The sequence below is a fragment of the Gadus morhua genome, chromosome 16, assembly GCF_902167405.1.
Source record: "Gadus morhua chromosome 16, gadMor3.0, whole genome shotgun sequence".
NCBI classification, from domain to species: Eukaryota; Metazoa; Chordata; class Actinopteri; order Gadiformes; family Gadidae; genus Gadus; species Gadus morhua.
Genome location: NC_044063.1, coordinates 21,143,448 through 21,160,308, shown reverse-complemented (window position 1 = coordinate 21,160,308; position 16,861 = coordinate 21,143,448). Strand labels below are relative to the sequence as shown.

Genomic DNA, 16,861 nt, shown 5'->3' with positions numbered 1-16,861 from the left:
GTGAGTGTGTGTGTTTGGAATGAAGAGCAGTGCAGTGCATGCCTGTTGTTTTTATCGGTTTTGTCGAATGTTGTTTCAGGCAGAGACCCCCTTTGGATGCTGAAGGGGGCTTCAGGCACACTCCTCTCGCTTCTTACTGACAGTACAAAAGTTGGATGTTACAGTCGGTAAATCAGTTATTGAGCGGTCTTCCACAATAACATTGGACACACACAGCTTACGTAGACACGTGACAGATGATATACAGGGTTGGTGGTCTCTGGAGACCACAAACACCAGCCAAGATATCTAAGAAGGTCAAAGCTAAATATTGTGATCACTTTTGTACACACACCTCAGCCCAAGCGATGTAACTTTCATCCTGTATGACGGATCAAGTGTAAATTAAACATGGTGGTCTTTACCTTTTCCAGGTTTTAATCAAAATACTTTTTGTGAGCATACCACAATCAAGCCCAAATCTTTTCTAGAATATATTTCTAAAGGGGATTCATTGAATCATTAGGTCAGAGATTTTAGATTTTCATAATTTCAAGTCCATTAAACAGCAAAAACAATATGTCTACTATGTTTCAAGCAACATCAACTTTATAAAGAAATGTATAGATACATTGTACGTCAATCAGAAATAATGAATTGGTGTGTTGTGTGTGTATATATAGAAAATGCACATAAAACACACACAATTTATCTAGACACGTTATACGCACATTTGTATAACATTGAGATACATTGTAAAACTGACACGATTAATCAAGATACATTGCATCGGATACAGTGTTTATCTCACAGACATGAAACAGACACAATGTATCTAGATACATTGTATCAGATATATTGTGTATCTATAAACATGTTGAAACAGACACATTGCAGATTAATTGTGATACGCAACGTGTCATCTGGGTCAGAATGGCACAGGGGCAGAGTTTTTCATTACTTGAGAGTGGACGGCCAGGATATAGAGAGATTTAATCTCCCATCAGAACAGCTACAGTGTCTCCAGCCCGTATAGTAACACATAAACAGAGAGACCCGGCCTAGTAATGGCCACAGATCAGCCCTCGGAGGGTCCTTAATAACGTGCACCACCATGGGCAGCCAGGCCAGCCCCATTGGCTCCCGCTCCTCTCATTGCTCCGTGCCTGGCCTAAAACACCCGTCGCTATGCTGCCCTAGTAAAATATAATTGGAAGCTACTTTGATCCATGAAATATTGATATTGCCCTACGGATATGAAATCGCCCAAATATCATACACATTATTTGTACAGAAACAATTCTCACTTCTGACAGGCTATCTGTCTATATGTCTATCGACCTCTCTATATCTCTAATCCATCTCTCTAATCCATCTCTCTCTCTCTCTCTCTCTCTCTCTCTCTCTCTCTCTCTCTCTCTCTCTCTCTCTCTCTCTCTCTCTCTCTCTCTCTCTCTCTCTCTCTCTCTCTCTCTCTCTCTATATATATATATATATATCCATCTCTTTATCTTTCTATCTATCTATCATTCTCTATATCTCTCTATATATCTATCTATGTACCAATCTCTCTATCTTTATATCGATCTACCTATATAATCAATCCCTCTATCCATCCATCCATCCATCCATCCATCCATCCATCCATCCATCCATCCATCCATCCATCCATCCATCCATCCATCCATCCATCCATCCATCCATCCATCCATCCATCCATCCATCCATCCATCCATCCATCCATCCATCCATCCATCCATCCATCCATCCATCCATCCATCCATCCATCCATCCATCCATCCATCCATCCATCCATCCATCCATCCATCCATCCATCCATCCATCCATCCATCTATCTATCTATCTGTACAATCCATCCCTCTAACTATCTATGGATCTTAATTTGACCCAGGGGGCTCTTGCCAAAATCTGATGCCCTTCAAAGAACTTCTGTCAGATGGATACATGGAATTAGCTCACGTGTGTAAGTGGGAGGTGTGCAGGGAAATCTCCTGGTCTTATGTTCAGTCTACCCCCTTGATCATTTTCTTAGGCCCTGGAATCTACCCATGCACCAACCAACCACTACACACTCATTTAGACTCTGACCGATATAAAGCCAAGTTGCATTAGACTTGGGCTCGGAGCAAATTGCAAAGTATGTCGTTTCGTCAATGTAGAGTTTCAACCTCAGGTTGATTATTATTCATGCAGTGGACATTTTTTAATTATGTTTTATTTTTCTCATACTCTCATGGTAGTCGCAATATTATTATTTGTTCACATTCCACAGAGTCCACTTATTGTTGGAATTGGAATAATCATTGAACCAAGTCCTATTTATTATGCAACAATGTTAATCGGGATATACTGCCCTCTTCCGTGTAGAAAATTTACGACCTTGACAAGACGTATGTAGGCCTATGAAACACACAACGTTGGCCTCAGTCTTCCTCCTTGGATTTTAAGTTGAAAATTCAAAATCCGAACTCGAGAGCTTTAACACTACCTCTCACACATACATACATACACACGCACAAACGCGCAGAGACACACACGCACGCAGACACACACACATTCACACACATACATTTAGAGTCTCCCCGCGCCTTGCCCCCCGGAGGAGTGCTTTCCCCTGTGATGGTCATTCCTGTGCGATCAACTGTGCTCTTGCATCGGGGTAAGCTTCAACTCGTGCACCGCTTGGCTAGCATGTGACCGGCTTATGAGCTGTAGTCGTGGGTAAAAGAATGCTGCCCCAAGAAGAACTATGCTAGAGACCTCAACACATGACCCAACGTGCTGTAGTTCTTCTGTCTTTGGTATAGTTTCCTTGTACCACGTGATCTGGGTCGGCAGAGTTGCGTGACGGTCACACGGTTGAGTGAGAATGGTGGTCTTGATGGATCGGTTCCTCAGATTGAGGTCGAGGATTAAACCATACATTGTCTGTTTTGTATATTTAGCGATATCATTTTTAATATCGGGCTTAATGAGCCCCCATTCAGGTGTGATTGGCTGTAGATTTGTTATGTTGTAGGGCTAGTCCAAATGTGGGCAGTATTCCTGTGATTCCTCACAATCTTAAACAAATTGTTCAGGATTGTTCACACGCACAATGTGTGTGGTGTGTGTTGTTCACACCACACACTCACGCACACACACACACACACACACACACACACACACACACACACGCACACGCACACGCACACACAAACACACACACACACACGGAAAAAGAGCTCCCTGCATCACATAGCTGTAATCTATCAAAATCCTCAATTGCTTTTCTGTTGTTCATTCTGATCTCCTGAGACTATACTGGAGCTTCTCATTTATGAATCACTCTGTGATCAGTTGTGTCTGAGATACTTTTCATTAAGAGCAATAAAGAGATGATTTAGTAGAACACTTTAAGACAAATGAGTTTGAATTGAGATATTCATTCAATAAATATTTGAGAAGTAGGATAAACAGAGATCTCATCACTGTATACCCATGATCTCATTCAATTCTTGTTTATAGCGAAGAGAAGAATGTCGGAAGATTTGTCTTGGCCCTTGAGCATGTATTACAGTAAACAGAGTGTCATTTTTTTCCTCGTCAGTACATCCATGCCTGACATTGTTTTTGCAGCTTGTTGGAGCACACTTGAGAAGTTTAGGTTTGTCCTCAAAGATGTTGAAAATCGCCAAGTACATTTAATTTCGAGAATTCTGTGCATAATTAACTAAAGGTTCTGTTAGTTGTGCACAGCTTATGTCAATAAACCATAGGTCTGGGACATCACATTTACATGAATTGTTTGCCGATGAGAGTATTATATAAGATTATGTAAAAGTTGCACTGAGATTTGTTTGTGATAAACTGAGACAGTGGTGGTCCAATTATTGGTGTTGTACTGAGACTAATTTGAGAGCTTGCTCCACTCCCAATGTTCCTATAGCTGAGGGACTAGAAATAAGAGACCTGCAAGAACATGAAGAGAACTCACACAGTGGGCACTGTGAGACTCAACCATGGGTGATTTCTCAGGGGTGAATATAGAAAAAAAAACAAATCTATCACAGGTCTTGACTGCTCATTTCTGACTAGGAAATGTTAATGTGATATAAAGGAGATCTCATGTTGAGAGACGTACTTTGCTAAGTGAGTGCTGGGCTCCCCAACACAACATCATCTCCAGCTGTTATGTTAGTCCACTTCTCCTATTGTGAGTTAGCGCGTTAATGCTATTAACTAAATTCAATGTTTAAAATGTAATTTAAAGACAGCGATGGACAGCCTTTCAACATCCATCATTCGGACCACAATTTTAACTCTAGTCATTACTCTGGGATTCTTGAGGTGTTGTTCTTTTCAACAGGTAATTTGTATTTTAACATGCAGAATTAAGTAAGTCATGAAATAAACTTTACTTATTCAAAGATAAAAGGCTGAACCAAATGTTAAACAACACATATTCACTTGGCTAAACAAAACTTTTGCATATACAATGTGTTCACTCTGTCCCGTTATCACACACACACACACACACACACACACACACACACACACACACACACACACACACACACACACACACACACACACACACACACACACACACACACACACACACACACACACACACACACTCTGCCTGAAGGTATATTGTTTGTCTAAGGTCTGCTGATCCCGAGACAAAAAGGAGAAAGAACCATGAATATGATCCAAGGCATGTGACGGTGTATGAGTGCATTCCTGTGTTAGAGCCCCCAAATGTGAACTCACAATGAGATCACACACTCTCCCAGAGGCCTGCCCCCACCGCTCAAGGAGGGCCAGACTCAGAGCAGGGGCCTCAGTGAGAAGCTGGCCGTGTGAGGGACAGCCTGTCGTTGGAACAGAAGTTTAAGGGGTAACAGCAAGGAACGGTAAACAGTGGATCACACATCATTGTTGGTCACAAGGCAGGGGTCAAACCAATCCTGTTTACGTCAGTCGAGAAACATCCTTGAGAGAAGTGCCGGCCAGCTGTCGTCAGGTTGTTTAGAGACGTTTGGTTGCTTCTTCGGACGCTCTCGTTCCCCAGCGCGGTGATGCGGGGCCCGTATGTGTGTGCGCTGGTGCTGCTGGTGCTGCAGCTCCTGGGCTTCTGCGTGGCTCAGTTCCCCCGGCTGTGTGCCACCTCGGAGGCCCTGAGGACCAAGGAGTGCTGCCCGGCGTGGCAGGGCGACGGCTCGGCCTGCGGGGCCATGTCCGGCCGGGGCTTCTGCGCGGAGGTGGAGGTGTCGGAGGAGCCGTGGGGGCCCCAGTACCCCCACAGAGGCATCGACGACAGGGAGCGATGGCCACTGGCCTTCTTCAACCGCACGTGCCGGTGCGCCGGGAACTACGACGGCTTTAACTGCGGCGAGTGCCGCTTCGGCTACCGGGGCCCCGGCTGCGGCGAGTTCCGGGAGTCGGTGCGGCCCAACATCCTGAGTCTGTCGGTCGCCGAGCAACAGAGGTTCATCTCTTACCTGAACCTGGCCAAGAACACGGTCAACCCCGACTACGTGATCACCACGGGGACCAGGGCGGAGATGGGCGTGGACGGGGAGAACCCCATGTTCTCCGACATCAACACCTACGACCTGTTTGTCTGGATCCACTACTACGTGTCGCGGGACGCCTTCCTGGGCGGGCCGGGGAACGTGTGGCGGGACATCGACTTCGCCCACGAGTCGGCCGCCTTCCTGCCCTGGCACCGAGTCTTCCTGCTGCTCTGGGAGCACGAGATCCAGAAGATCACGGGGGACTTCAACTTCACCATCCCGTACTGGGACTGGAGGGACGCGCAGGCCTGCGACGTGTGCACCGACGCACTGATGGGCGGCCGCAGCAGCCTCAACCCCAACCTGATCAGCCCCGCCTCAGTGTTCTCCTCCTGGAAGGTGAGTGTGTGTGTACACGTGTGTGTGTGTGTACGTGTGTGTGTGTGTGTGTGTGGGGGGGAGGGGGGGGGTTGTGTGTGCGTGTGTGTAGGTGTGCGTATGTGTGTGTGTGGGGGGGGGGGGTTGGGGTATTTGTTTGTGTGTGTGTGTGTGTGTGCGAGCGTGTGTGTGTGTGTGTGTGTGTGTGTGTGTGTGTGTGTGTGTTTGTGTGTGTGTGTGTGTGTGTGTGTGTGTGTGTGTGTGTGTGTGTGTGTGTGTGTGTGTGTGTGTGTGTGTGTGTGTGTGTGTGCCTGCATATGTGCAAATGTGTGCTTTTGCAAGTTTGTGTGTGAGTGTGTGTGTGTTAGGAGTGCGGGAGTGAGAGAATTTGAACAAATTTGTGAAAATGAGGGAACACATTTTAAGATTATGAAATTGGCTTTTGACACTTCAGTGCACAATGTGGCTTTTTCTCACAAGGCAAAAGAAATGGCCCCAAACTGCTGCCAGAAAAGTATAATTAAAAATGTGGAGGAGGGAGGACACATCCTCTTCTTGTGTGTTGATATGTACCTTGTATTAACTGTGTATGAAACCACATTGTTCTCCCTCAGGCCTCTGTGTATTCTAATTATCTCATCAAACAAACAAATGTTTGTGGTTGGATAGAAATTTGGTAGGGATTAAGGCCCACAGTAAGTGTACTCATTTGAGTGTGTGGTTATGTGTATGTGTGTGTGTGTGTGTGTGCGTGCGTACATGTGCATGAATGTGTGTGTGCATGGATATGTGTGTGCTTGTGTGTGTGTGGTGTGTTGTGTGCTTGTGCGTTTGGTTGTTTCGTTAGGTCATATGCACCCAACCAGAGGAGTACAACACACAGGAGACGCTTTGCAAAGCCAACGGCGAGGGGCCTTTGCTGCGCAACCCTGGCAACCACGACCCAGGGCGCGTGACCCGCCTCCCCACCTCGGCGGACGTGGACGCGGTGGTCGGCCTGACCGAGTACGAGACCGACACCCTCGACCGCTTCGCCAACGGGAGCTTCAGGAACGCATTGGAAGGTAACTGACCCACGCAGGTCCACCCGACCCGCCGCCCCGGTCCAGTGTTCACTCTGCAGCCGGCTCACAGCTACACCTGAGACCCACTGAGGTACTACCCCCTTACAGCCCCGGCCCCAACCCATGCAGGTGCCACCCCTTTGTGGCAGAGTGGGATACTTACATCTGACCACTCGGGGCAGCAGTGCCATTTCTGTGTACAGTAACCTACCGCTAGCTATCTTCAGCTAGCCAGTTGATGCATGGTTGCTATGCAGGAGAGCCATGTTTTAGGGTTGTCAGTAAATAAGTAATGAGTAAAGTCTGTGTCAGTGTGGTTAATAGTATATCCAATATACTACACCCTAACAGCCCCGTCCTGTGTAAACTTTGTACCAGGTCACAGCTATAAATAGGACCAAACTATAACCCCGGTGGTTGTACCTGATGCTGTAGGTAGTTGCATTGCCCTCCACTACTGAATACTGTGCAGGATTGCTTAACTTTTTCATAAAAAAAAAAGACCCCAGGTATCTAGCTTAATCCCAAGTCCTTTTTTGTATCTTCTGATGACCCCCTCCAAAGGGCATTTGAATCACCTCCTGTAGGCATATGGCCAGGAAATTGATAATCGCATATGTCCTTGAGACTCCCTTTCATATAAATGGAAATGCGTCACTTTTATTAGCCCTTAATCGACAGGTATAAATGAGGATTTGTAAAAATCCGGATAGCGCTCTGTCTGGTGGTCAATCCATGATCATTTAGGCAGGAAGCCTGCAAGGATGGTTACGTTAGAATTAAATCCCCCGCTCATCCAGAGCCCATTGCTGTCCAAGTGGCCTCCGTGCGACTTATGCTGTAATGTAAAAACGAGGGCTGAGGGAGTGTGAAATAACTAATCACAGCCTCCATCTTTCTCCCAAGTCATTCTTTGAATAATCCATGTTTTGTTCAGTATCTGATCCTGTGACCTCTTGGTGAAGGATTGCATCACTTCCTGTCGGGCTTGAAGTCTGTTTCGTCCTCTTTCAGACGAAACAGACTTCAGGTCTCGCTCCCAGGTGTCCTTGACCCATTCGTCACCTGCTAATTACATCACTTTCTGTAGGGCTACGACCCCAATAATGATAATTTTAGTAGTCTTTAATTCCCTCTTTAACACAAAACAGAGCCCTCCAGATTTCTCCGAAATAGCCCAGACCCCTAGGTCACCCGCTAATTGCATCTCTTTCTACAACTCCAATGTTGATCATTTTAGTAGTTTTGGATTTACTAGTTGATGGCCATATGTGAGAGAGACGCTGTCACAGCAAAACACTCTCATAGGTAATTTTTGTAGCATTGACATTCAGCCTATTCTGAAGGTTTGGAGAAAACAAGGGTTGGGTTTATAGACAGGAAATTATAAAAGTCCACTGAAAGCGGCAGTTAATGCTGATGGTTAGCAGCATCAACAAAAAGATGAACGGAAACTTTGCTGAGCTTCAATGCGTGACTTCGTTCTCCTGTTCAGGAGTTGCTCTTTTCAGCCTCTGAACGACATAGCCTTCCAATAGGCCCGCTCACCATTTACAGCTGAGTAAGGGAACCACACCGTTCCCCCCTGTCACAGCCAGCCCTGACAACGCCCCCTCTTCAGACCCTGGCTCAATGTCGTCTGGTGCAGCTCATAGAGATGTCACGGCAGGAGAAGAGCAGGACAGTAAACAGGAAAGAAAAAATATATTGAAATAAGAATAGGCAAAGAAAATAACCTACCTGGGTATAATATAAACTTTAAAATAGATAAAATGAAAAGCTGTGTGCATGTTAATAATATAATGGTAGAGATAAACATTATGATATGATACATTAATGTAGTTCTTTAGGGCTTACTAAAAAAATGACAACAATGGACCGATAGGGCCAAGGTTCTGCTATGTACACTGGAACTAACAATATGAACTGGAACTAAAACCAAAATATATGGTTTTAGTTCCAGGAGCCAACTCTCTGAACATAATTAGAGACTCTGAGAGGCTGCATAATGCATGGCTGGGGCTTCATTCGCTGGTCATATATTCCTGCCTGGACTCATTCTTATGCTAATGTGGCATGTGATTTCCCTCCCTTTCCTCCCTTGCAGGTTTTGCCAACCCAGAGACCGGCATGGCCATCACCGGCCAGAGCACCATGCACAACTCCTTACACATGTTCATGAACGGTTCCATGTCTTCTGTCCAGGGCTCTGCCAACGACCCAATCTTTCTCCTGCACCATGCATTCATTGACAGGTAGAGCGGCACAACGTCGTATCAAAGTATATAACCATGCAATATATATATATAACCATGCAATGCACAACCAAATGGGATAAGTGTGATACAGTGCAGTGTGTAAGTGTGATACAATGTGACGCAACACACACATACAAACACACACACACACACACACACACACACACACACACACACACACACACACACACACACACACACACACACACACACACACGTTCAATGCATGTGCTTACAAATACTAGCGTTCACTCAACAAGTCAGTGTTCAATCATGGGGCAAGTTTAGGCATGCTAGCCATGTTCTTATTATTTTATTGAAGCTTTCGGACATAAAGGTACAGAGGGATGCATACTCAAACTAGCATTGAAACCGTTCTGATCACGTGACTGAATATTCTGTGTGATCAGTCTGGACCTCTAGCCAGCATTCACATCGATTTCCAGAAAGAACAATGCAATCAGGGCCGTCAGGGACTGTACCCAAACAGGATGCTGCATTTATTAGGACTGACACCGGATAAAATCATTCTTTACTCCAAATAATTGTTTCTTTCTTTGCTATTTTCTAAAGGCCAACATTCTAGTGTTCTACAATAGTATTTTTTATATATAAACAAATAAAAATTGTGTAGATGATCAATACATGGCACGATAAAAGGAAAGAGGGAAACAGCAGAACCAAGAGGTAAGATGAACAGAATGACGAAGACAGCGCATACTAGACGGCCATGGAGGGAACCGTCACATGCAGATAGAAGAATAATTTGTGTGTACATTTTACACGTTTTGCCACATCTCCACTTTGGAAGATAACAACTCTTCTTTAAGCTACAGTGATATTTTTTCATCCACATTTCTACACAATGATTGAATATTCTACCTCAAGTGGCAGGAGAAAGTACATCCAAGTCATTTCATCAAGGATTTCTTTGGCTTTGTGGAAATCCGTGTTGACATTGAAAGCTGACTGCCAAAGCAGTCAGCTTTCAATGTGCCAGATCAAATAGTTGAACGCCTGTGAAGGGACGAGTGAAGAACAGGGGCCTCCAATATAAACAATAAAGCACGCAACGCAATGCCCTCTGAGTGAATATCTCTCACGTCCTCCCCCCACAGATGATAAAGAGTGGACGAATGGGGAACAGTGTCAAGAAAACCTGCAGCGCCCCTTTAAATCTGTATCCATCACATTAATATTCTTCCTCTTGCCTCTTGTTTATCCTGCAGTATCTTTGAGCGCTGGCTGAGGACCCACACACCCCCCCGCACCCTCTACCCCCGAACCAACGCCCCCATCGGACACAACGACGGCTACTACATGGTGCCCTTCCTGTCTCTCTACCGGAACGGGGACTACTTCGTGACCAACAAGGTTCTGGGATATGAATACGCCTATCTGATGGACCCTGGTAAGCGACAACACACACACCAGTAGTATTATGGTATGCTTTTTCCATGTGCTTTTTTGGCATGATTGTGCCTTCTTTCTTTCCGTGAGTGTGTGAGTACCTACACAGGGCTCAAGGTATACTGAATCTAGGACAACCGGGGCTCAGGGGGGGATGTTTGCCCCGCCGAGCCAATCCAAGTCTCGCCAGCTTACCTCCAGTTCCGTCCTCTAGTGTGGAAGCGTCCCCGTAGGGCAGTTTGGCTCTGCACAAGATTCACTCAACCAATCAGCTTATCACAGCGACCGATGGAGATGATGACAATACCGGACGTTTCTACAATGGATGAATTATTATAATATTGCGGCTGCTTTGGAATTTGTTTCATTTGATCGCAAACGATTTTCACAGCATTGTGAATGGTTGCTGTAATGTTCTATGTCGTCATCCGGTGGTACGACTATCCTCTGTATAACAAGTGGACTTTTACCTTTAGTCCCGTGTACGTAGACACACTCACAAAAAGAGAAAGCATACTATACACTAAAAACACACACTTTGCACCAATGTATTTTGAACTATGAATTTGTACACATTTAAGATTTTTTCTTCCTGTTCCTCTCTTCCTATAGGCCAGAGGTTTGTCCAGGAGTTCCTGACCCCCTACCTTCAGCAGGCCCAGAACATCTGGCAGTGGCTTTTGGGTGCTGGGATCCTGGGTGCACTGATCGCCACCCTGGTCGCCGCAGTTGTCGTCGTGGCGATCAGGAGGAGGAAACGGAGTAACAGGAGGAAGCTGCAGTCCATCTACGGCGAGAGGCAGCCGCTCCTGAACAGCAGCTCGGAGGAGGGGTCCGCGTCGTACCAGACCACCATGTAGCGTGGCCGTTTGGACACACACACACACACACACACACACACACACACACACACACACACACACACACACACACACACACACACACACACACACACACACACACACACACACACACACACACACGCTCACACACACACACACACACGCTCGCACACACACACAAACGTATGCAAGCAGTACATACTTGTGTCAATGTGCACACCCCATAGAGAGAACACCTCATTGGCCATTAGTGTGAAATGATTCAGTGCACTTATGCACGCCATTAAAGGGTTAATTTCCCAATGGCGCAAGCAGATAAAAATAGACCAAATTCGAATCCATCTTTTCCCTAAAAGGCTATTACTACTGCAATTGGCAACCTTAGTTAGTTCCTACTGAGAGTGACAGATCATGAGAAGATTGGGTTTCTTAAATATGCAATTTACTGGCTCCACCAAGGAGATTGAACACATCCTAAAAGCACATCCAAAGTGAGGATTTTATAGTTCCACCATTTTACCAAAAGGTGACCTTTCCTCACTGACTTTTTTTTTGACTCTCTTTAGTTTCAGTAATTTATTATTTTTGTTTTCCTTTTATTTTGACTCGGTTCCAAGAGGATCCCTCCGATATCTCCTGTAAGTCTCCTGAGATGCAGTGACCCTGATTGAACTGAATAATGATTTAAATGAAAGAGCTCAAGTACAAATCACAAAGGATGTGCTATATTTTCACTGGTGGCTAGCCGTAAACTCTAGTACCTACCTGACTCTGACCACCAGGAGGCTCTCTGACTAATGTTATTATCCAACTGCCTAAGTCCATGAACCACCGCTGCTATTCAATTTGAATTGTAAGAAGAAAATGAACTATGAACGACCGTATCTCGTCCGTGAGCGAGATGCTCACTCTCGTACCATCAGTAAAGTAAGACTGCATTGCATCTCAACGATCCTACTTCTTTGGACGAGCAATAAAGTTGATCCGAGTCTATCTTTCTTTGTGGTCTTCACCCGACTGATTGCTGCTCATTGTAAACTAAAGCCAATTCCTGTGGAGAAACACAACGAGGCTTTGGAAGGACAAACTGTAAGTTACAGTGGGATATGTCCCTATATAGCATGCAATGCACAACCATGAACACATACTACGCAACCACGCACTCACACTACCCAACCATGCACTCACACTACCCAACCATGCACTCCTATTTAGGAGCGATAACTTTGCAAAAAGAAATTGCAAAAAAAAAATCCATAACGACAAGGCATGTTCTTGTGTTGCTCTGCTCCAGGAACAGAAACCAAATGGGACCATAGTAATACATCAAATGAAATACCATTTTATAAAAGTATGGTATTCCAAAACAATAACAGTTGTGATTCAAATATTTTAAAAAGTAATACCAAAGCAATTGCAATAATAATGTTTTGGTGAAAGCATCTGAATGTTTATATCTTTCAGATAGTTTTGTGAATCTTTCATAAAGCCTACAGATTAGTAGTTATGCTTTTTAATCTATGAATGAATGGCTTTAGTAAATCTGAAAGCATGATGGATGGAAAGTAGGAAAAATAGTTCCTGTCATCCTGTAAACAAATAAGTGTAAAAAATATAAATACATTTAAATACAAACTACCTAGGAATACCGGCTTGTATTGTTTTTTTTTACTTGTACATTCAAATAAACACTTTTTTTGGTATAGAGGAACAAACGGAGCAGATCGGCTATCACTGGATAAAACCAATCACCAAATAGAAAAACAAGTAAATGATGGTCTCAACGATCAATCAAATATATTCTCAAAGCCCCGGTTGGGTGTGATGAAAATGACAATATATACGGTGGAGATGAACATTGCATACAAATAATGCCAAGAAATAAGTGGACTTGCATTGAATGAGCTTTCTCCCAACATCCCAGATCTCTGTCCTTGGTACTGAATTACCACCTTATTACATACGTTTGTTGTCTGCATGGAGAATATTTCCCTATTATATGAACTGTCGTTGACTATTAGTTTTTATATAGATCCAATAGGATTTGAGGGTGGATTGGATGCGGCTCACTCTGACTGAGAAAGCCAGGGCCTGCAGTGAAGGGGGGATCATAGGTCAAACTATTTACTATGCAGATATTTCAGAGCAGCTCGCTGCTGCTCTGGGCTGAAGACTAGAACAGAGGCTTCCATAGAATAGTCAGGCCAGAATGTTAGAGATGGGTGGACCACGGCATATTAAATAATGGTCCTTCTCATGTATAATATTTGAAACAGAAACCGCATAATACGCTGTCCAGGTACTACGTTGTGTTCAAGCCCGGTACCGTATTCATGCCCGGGAAGTGTTCAATCAATAGCGGATGGCAGGTGATGTAACCAGTGACCGATGGTAGCTGGTGTCTCTGGTATTCTCTGGTGGATGATGTAACAAGAGTCTCAGCTGAAAGACTCCTTGTTGAATTCAAAAGTGACTCCAGTGTAGCGGCCGGAATTGCACAGCTTGTGGAGAGTCCTTGAGATGCCCTTTGGTCCACAGCAAAACACGCCCACATGCTTTCTGTAATGCACAAACACACACATGTAAAAACGTTGACTAGAATACATACACAATCATAGGAGGCTATACTGTACATTAGTAATGCACAGACCAGAACATATAGAATATCCCTCTCATAATAAAAAGGTAAGCTTCCCATATGTAGATTTTGATCAGACCCATCATTTATACTAGAATGAATCCTCCCATTCCAACTCACTGCCTATTGGCGTTGCTGATTTCGTCGAAGAGCAGCTTCCACCGAGGTCGACCAATCGAGAGCCTTGAACTGAGGGGGCGGTACTTCTCCTCAGACATGCTCTGCAGTAGAGAAAGCAGAATTGAGAATATACAATGATTTAGATTAGTTATATCATTTTGAGCATCTGATTCAACATACCTCAACAAATGGCAGTAATACTAAAAGACATTGCAGTTGCAATGACAGTAGCTGTGCTCAATTGGGCTCTCTTGTTTTCCCTTATTGCGACCCTTGTTAATCCCTTACTCATTCCCTCCATAGTGAACACTATATTGTACACTATATAGAGGGGTGTAAAGTGGGAATTCCTTCACCTATCTTGTGGTGGAATCTATCGCGAGACGTGTACTAGTCGCTTTCAACAAGGTGACACGTGTTACGTGTCACCTTGTTGAAAGCTAATTTGCATAAGTAACGGAATGTGCATCCTCTAGCCGATTGATTCGAGGTCAATACACCATGGGGTGAAGTGCAGAAATAAGCGCGCCGACAAAACACCACACACTCCACCAGGAGGGTGGTGGAGCGAGGCTGGTCCTCAACAAAACACCACAAGCTCCACCAGGAGGGTGGTGGAGCGAGGCTGGTCCTCAACAAAACACCACACACTCCCCCAGGAGGGTGGTGGAGCGAGGCTGGTCCTCAACAAAACACCACACACTCCACCAGGAGGGTGGTGGAGCGAGGCTGGTCCTCAACAAAACACCACAAGCTCCACCAGGAGGGTGGTGGAGCGAGGCTGACAGCAGGTGACTAATTCGTCCCTGAAGTGGGACTCTGCCATCACCGCCGTTTAGATGTGCAGCATTGGCGTGAGTCCCCTGGAATGATTTATATCCATTTAACCCTGCCAGGCTCTCGTCCCTCACGACGAAGAAGCCTCTCTTTGAAGAGCACCTCTGATTGTTGCCACACGATTCTGCCGTCGATGTCACAAGTCTTGAGTGGAAGGGAGGAAGTTGGTGGGATCCTCATGCGGAAAAAAATCCCTGCCAACCCTCCTCCCCCCACCCACCCACACCACAGAAGACCACCAAGAAGGACACAGTGTGAACGTCTGAATGCATTTAGCCTCAGCAGCTACTGCTTCTTGGCAGCACACCATCCCTCGCATTGTGACTAAGGCTCCTGCCCACTAGGTGACAAACCTGCCTATAATGAGTCTGCCGACTTATTCGGGGAGAGGGGGGAAAGGGGGGAGAGAGGGGGAGAGGGGGAGACGAGTCGGCGATCGGGGCAGGCGTCCGCTCTGATTGATGTGTAATGTGGGTGGCATCAAGACCCACGATGTTGCTGCCCTCTGTGGAGTCAGGAGGGCAAAGATTTTTCAAACCGGTTTGATATTGTGGGGCACGACTCGTGAGGTGTGATGGGGACAGAGACTGATATCCGCATTTACTGTGGCACTGGCAACGGCCAATGGGAAGGAAGAAACAGCCTGATCCTCGTAAAGCATGACTGGACTGGATCAGAATGTTGACCGTCTGACATTAACACATCTTCCTTGTAGTTTTAAATAGCCTGAAAGGCTGCGAAAAAGGCCGGCTCAGCAATCTATTTTATAAAACAAAGGTGCGTCCCCAGCATATGGTGTTTTTCGTGAATAGTAATACTTTTCAGACCGAGTGGCATTTTCTTTTATCATTGAAACTGTTTTGCATCACGACAGCAATCAATGACGATCAATGAAGGCTCTGATGAAATAAAGAATTAATTAATTGGTATCTGTAGCTGTTGCGGGCTGTAAAAAGCCTATCCAACCATTCAATCGACCATTGATTGGATGGCTTCCTTGTCTATCTACCTACCTACTCAGCTGTAGGCGTGGACTCTGCCCTTGCACTCATGTGCATGACCGGAGTCTTCAGGCCCTTGCTTTAGCTAGAGCTAGTCACATGGTTGTGGGGAGAGGCTTTGAACGGAGGCCTGAAGAGAGGGTTGGGATTTTTTCCATTGGATACTCTCAAAATATAGCATACTCGGGCTGGTTTCCCCATACTGCCTCCCCTAGCTTTAACTACCAGAGAAACAAGTAATTTTTCTAGGAGGAATGAATGTGCTGTGGTGTTGATGCATTCATACATTTCTACAGTTTATTAAATTTCTCTGTTTTTACTGTGACGTCTTCAGAAGAGTGCATCAGTAGGGCAAGAGTAACCTGTCTCATGACGGGCTAAACACAGCTTACTCTCTCTATTAGTGGGTGAACAATCCAAAGCTTAGTGAAATCTGCCTCACAATGATAGGAAGATCTGGAACCATCTAAGTTCTACAGAAAATGAGCCCTTTAGAAAAAAGTAATGGGGTGAGAGCTCAGCAATTAAACTGGACTCAAACTGAGTCCTTCCCCTGGGAGGAGAGAGGTGGCATTGACAGAGCCCGACAGGAAATGACAGCCTCAGCTACAGACTGTATCCTCTAATCAATTATCAATTCAATTCTAAGAAAATAGCATGGCATCTAGTCATGCACCTGCTCCGTGACTCACCCAAATACTGTCAGCCTGAACTGTCACTTTTGAAACACTACCATGTAAATGTAAATGAAAAGAGAGAGAGAGAGAGAGAAAGAGAGAGAGAGAGAGAGAGAGAGAGAGAGAGAGAGAGAG

General features: G+C 45.1%; 2 protein-coding genes across 2 annotated transcripts in view; one reads left to right on the top strand and one right to left on the bottom strand.

Annotated features, from left to right (window-relative positions):
* The first annotated feature begins 4,767 nt into the window (after nt 1–4,767).
* On the top strand, nt 4,768–12,446 carry tyr (tyrosinase). Its single transcript, XM_030382032.1, has 5 exons — nt 4,768–5,900; nt 6,727–6,943; nt 9,051–9,198; nt 10,431–10,612; nt 11,224–12,446. The coding sequence occupies exons 1-5, from the start codon at nt 5,064–5,066 to the stop codon at nt 11,469–11,471; spliced, it is 1,632 nt and encodes a 543-aa protein (XP_030237892.1). The 5' UTR covers nt 4,768–5,063; the 3' UTR covers nt 11,472–12,446.
* Nucleotides 12,447–12,775: 329 nt separating this feature from the next.
* nox4 (NADPH oxidase 4) overlaps nt 12,776–16,861 on the bottom strand; it is a 19,135-nt gene continuing 15,049 nt past the window's right edge. The window contains exons 17-18 of the mRNA XM_030382030.1: nt 14,212–14,312; nt 12,776–14,012 (exon numbers count right to left, since the gene is read on the bottom strand). Of these exons, the coding sequence (XP_030237890.1) occupies nt 13,892–14,012; nt 14,212–14,312 (222 nt within the window). The 3' untranslated portion in view covers nt 12,776–13,891. The remainder of the gene's footprint in view (nt 14,013–14,211; nt 14,313–16,861) is intronic.

What these genes read in the sequence shown, in the direction of transcription:
- tyr (XM_030382032.1), top strand. Translation starts at nt 5,064, where the DNA reads ATGCGGGGCCCGTATGTGTGTGCGCTGGTGCTGCTGGTGCTGCAGCTC. An exon ending in CAGTGTTCTCCTCCTGGAAG is followed by an intron (nt 5,901 to 6,726) that starts GTGAGTGTGTGT and finishes TTGTTTCGTTAG; the next exon opens with GTCATATGCACCCAACCAGA. An exon ending in CGCCTATCTGATGGACCCTG is followed by an intron (nt 10,613 to 11,223) that starts GTAAGCGACAAC and finishes CTCTTCCTATAG; the next exon opens with GCCAGAGGTTTGTCCAGGAG.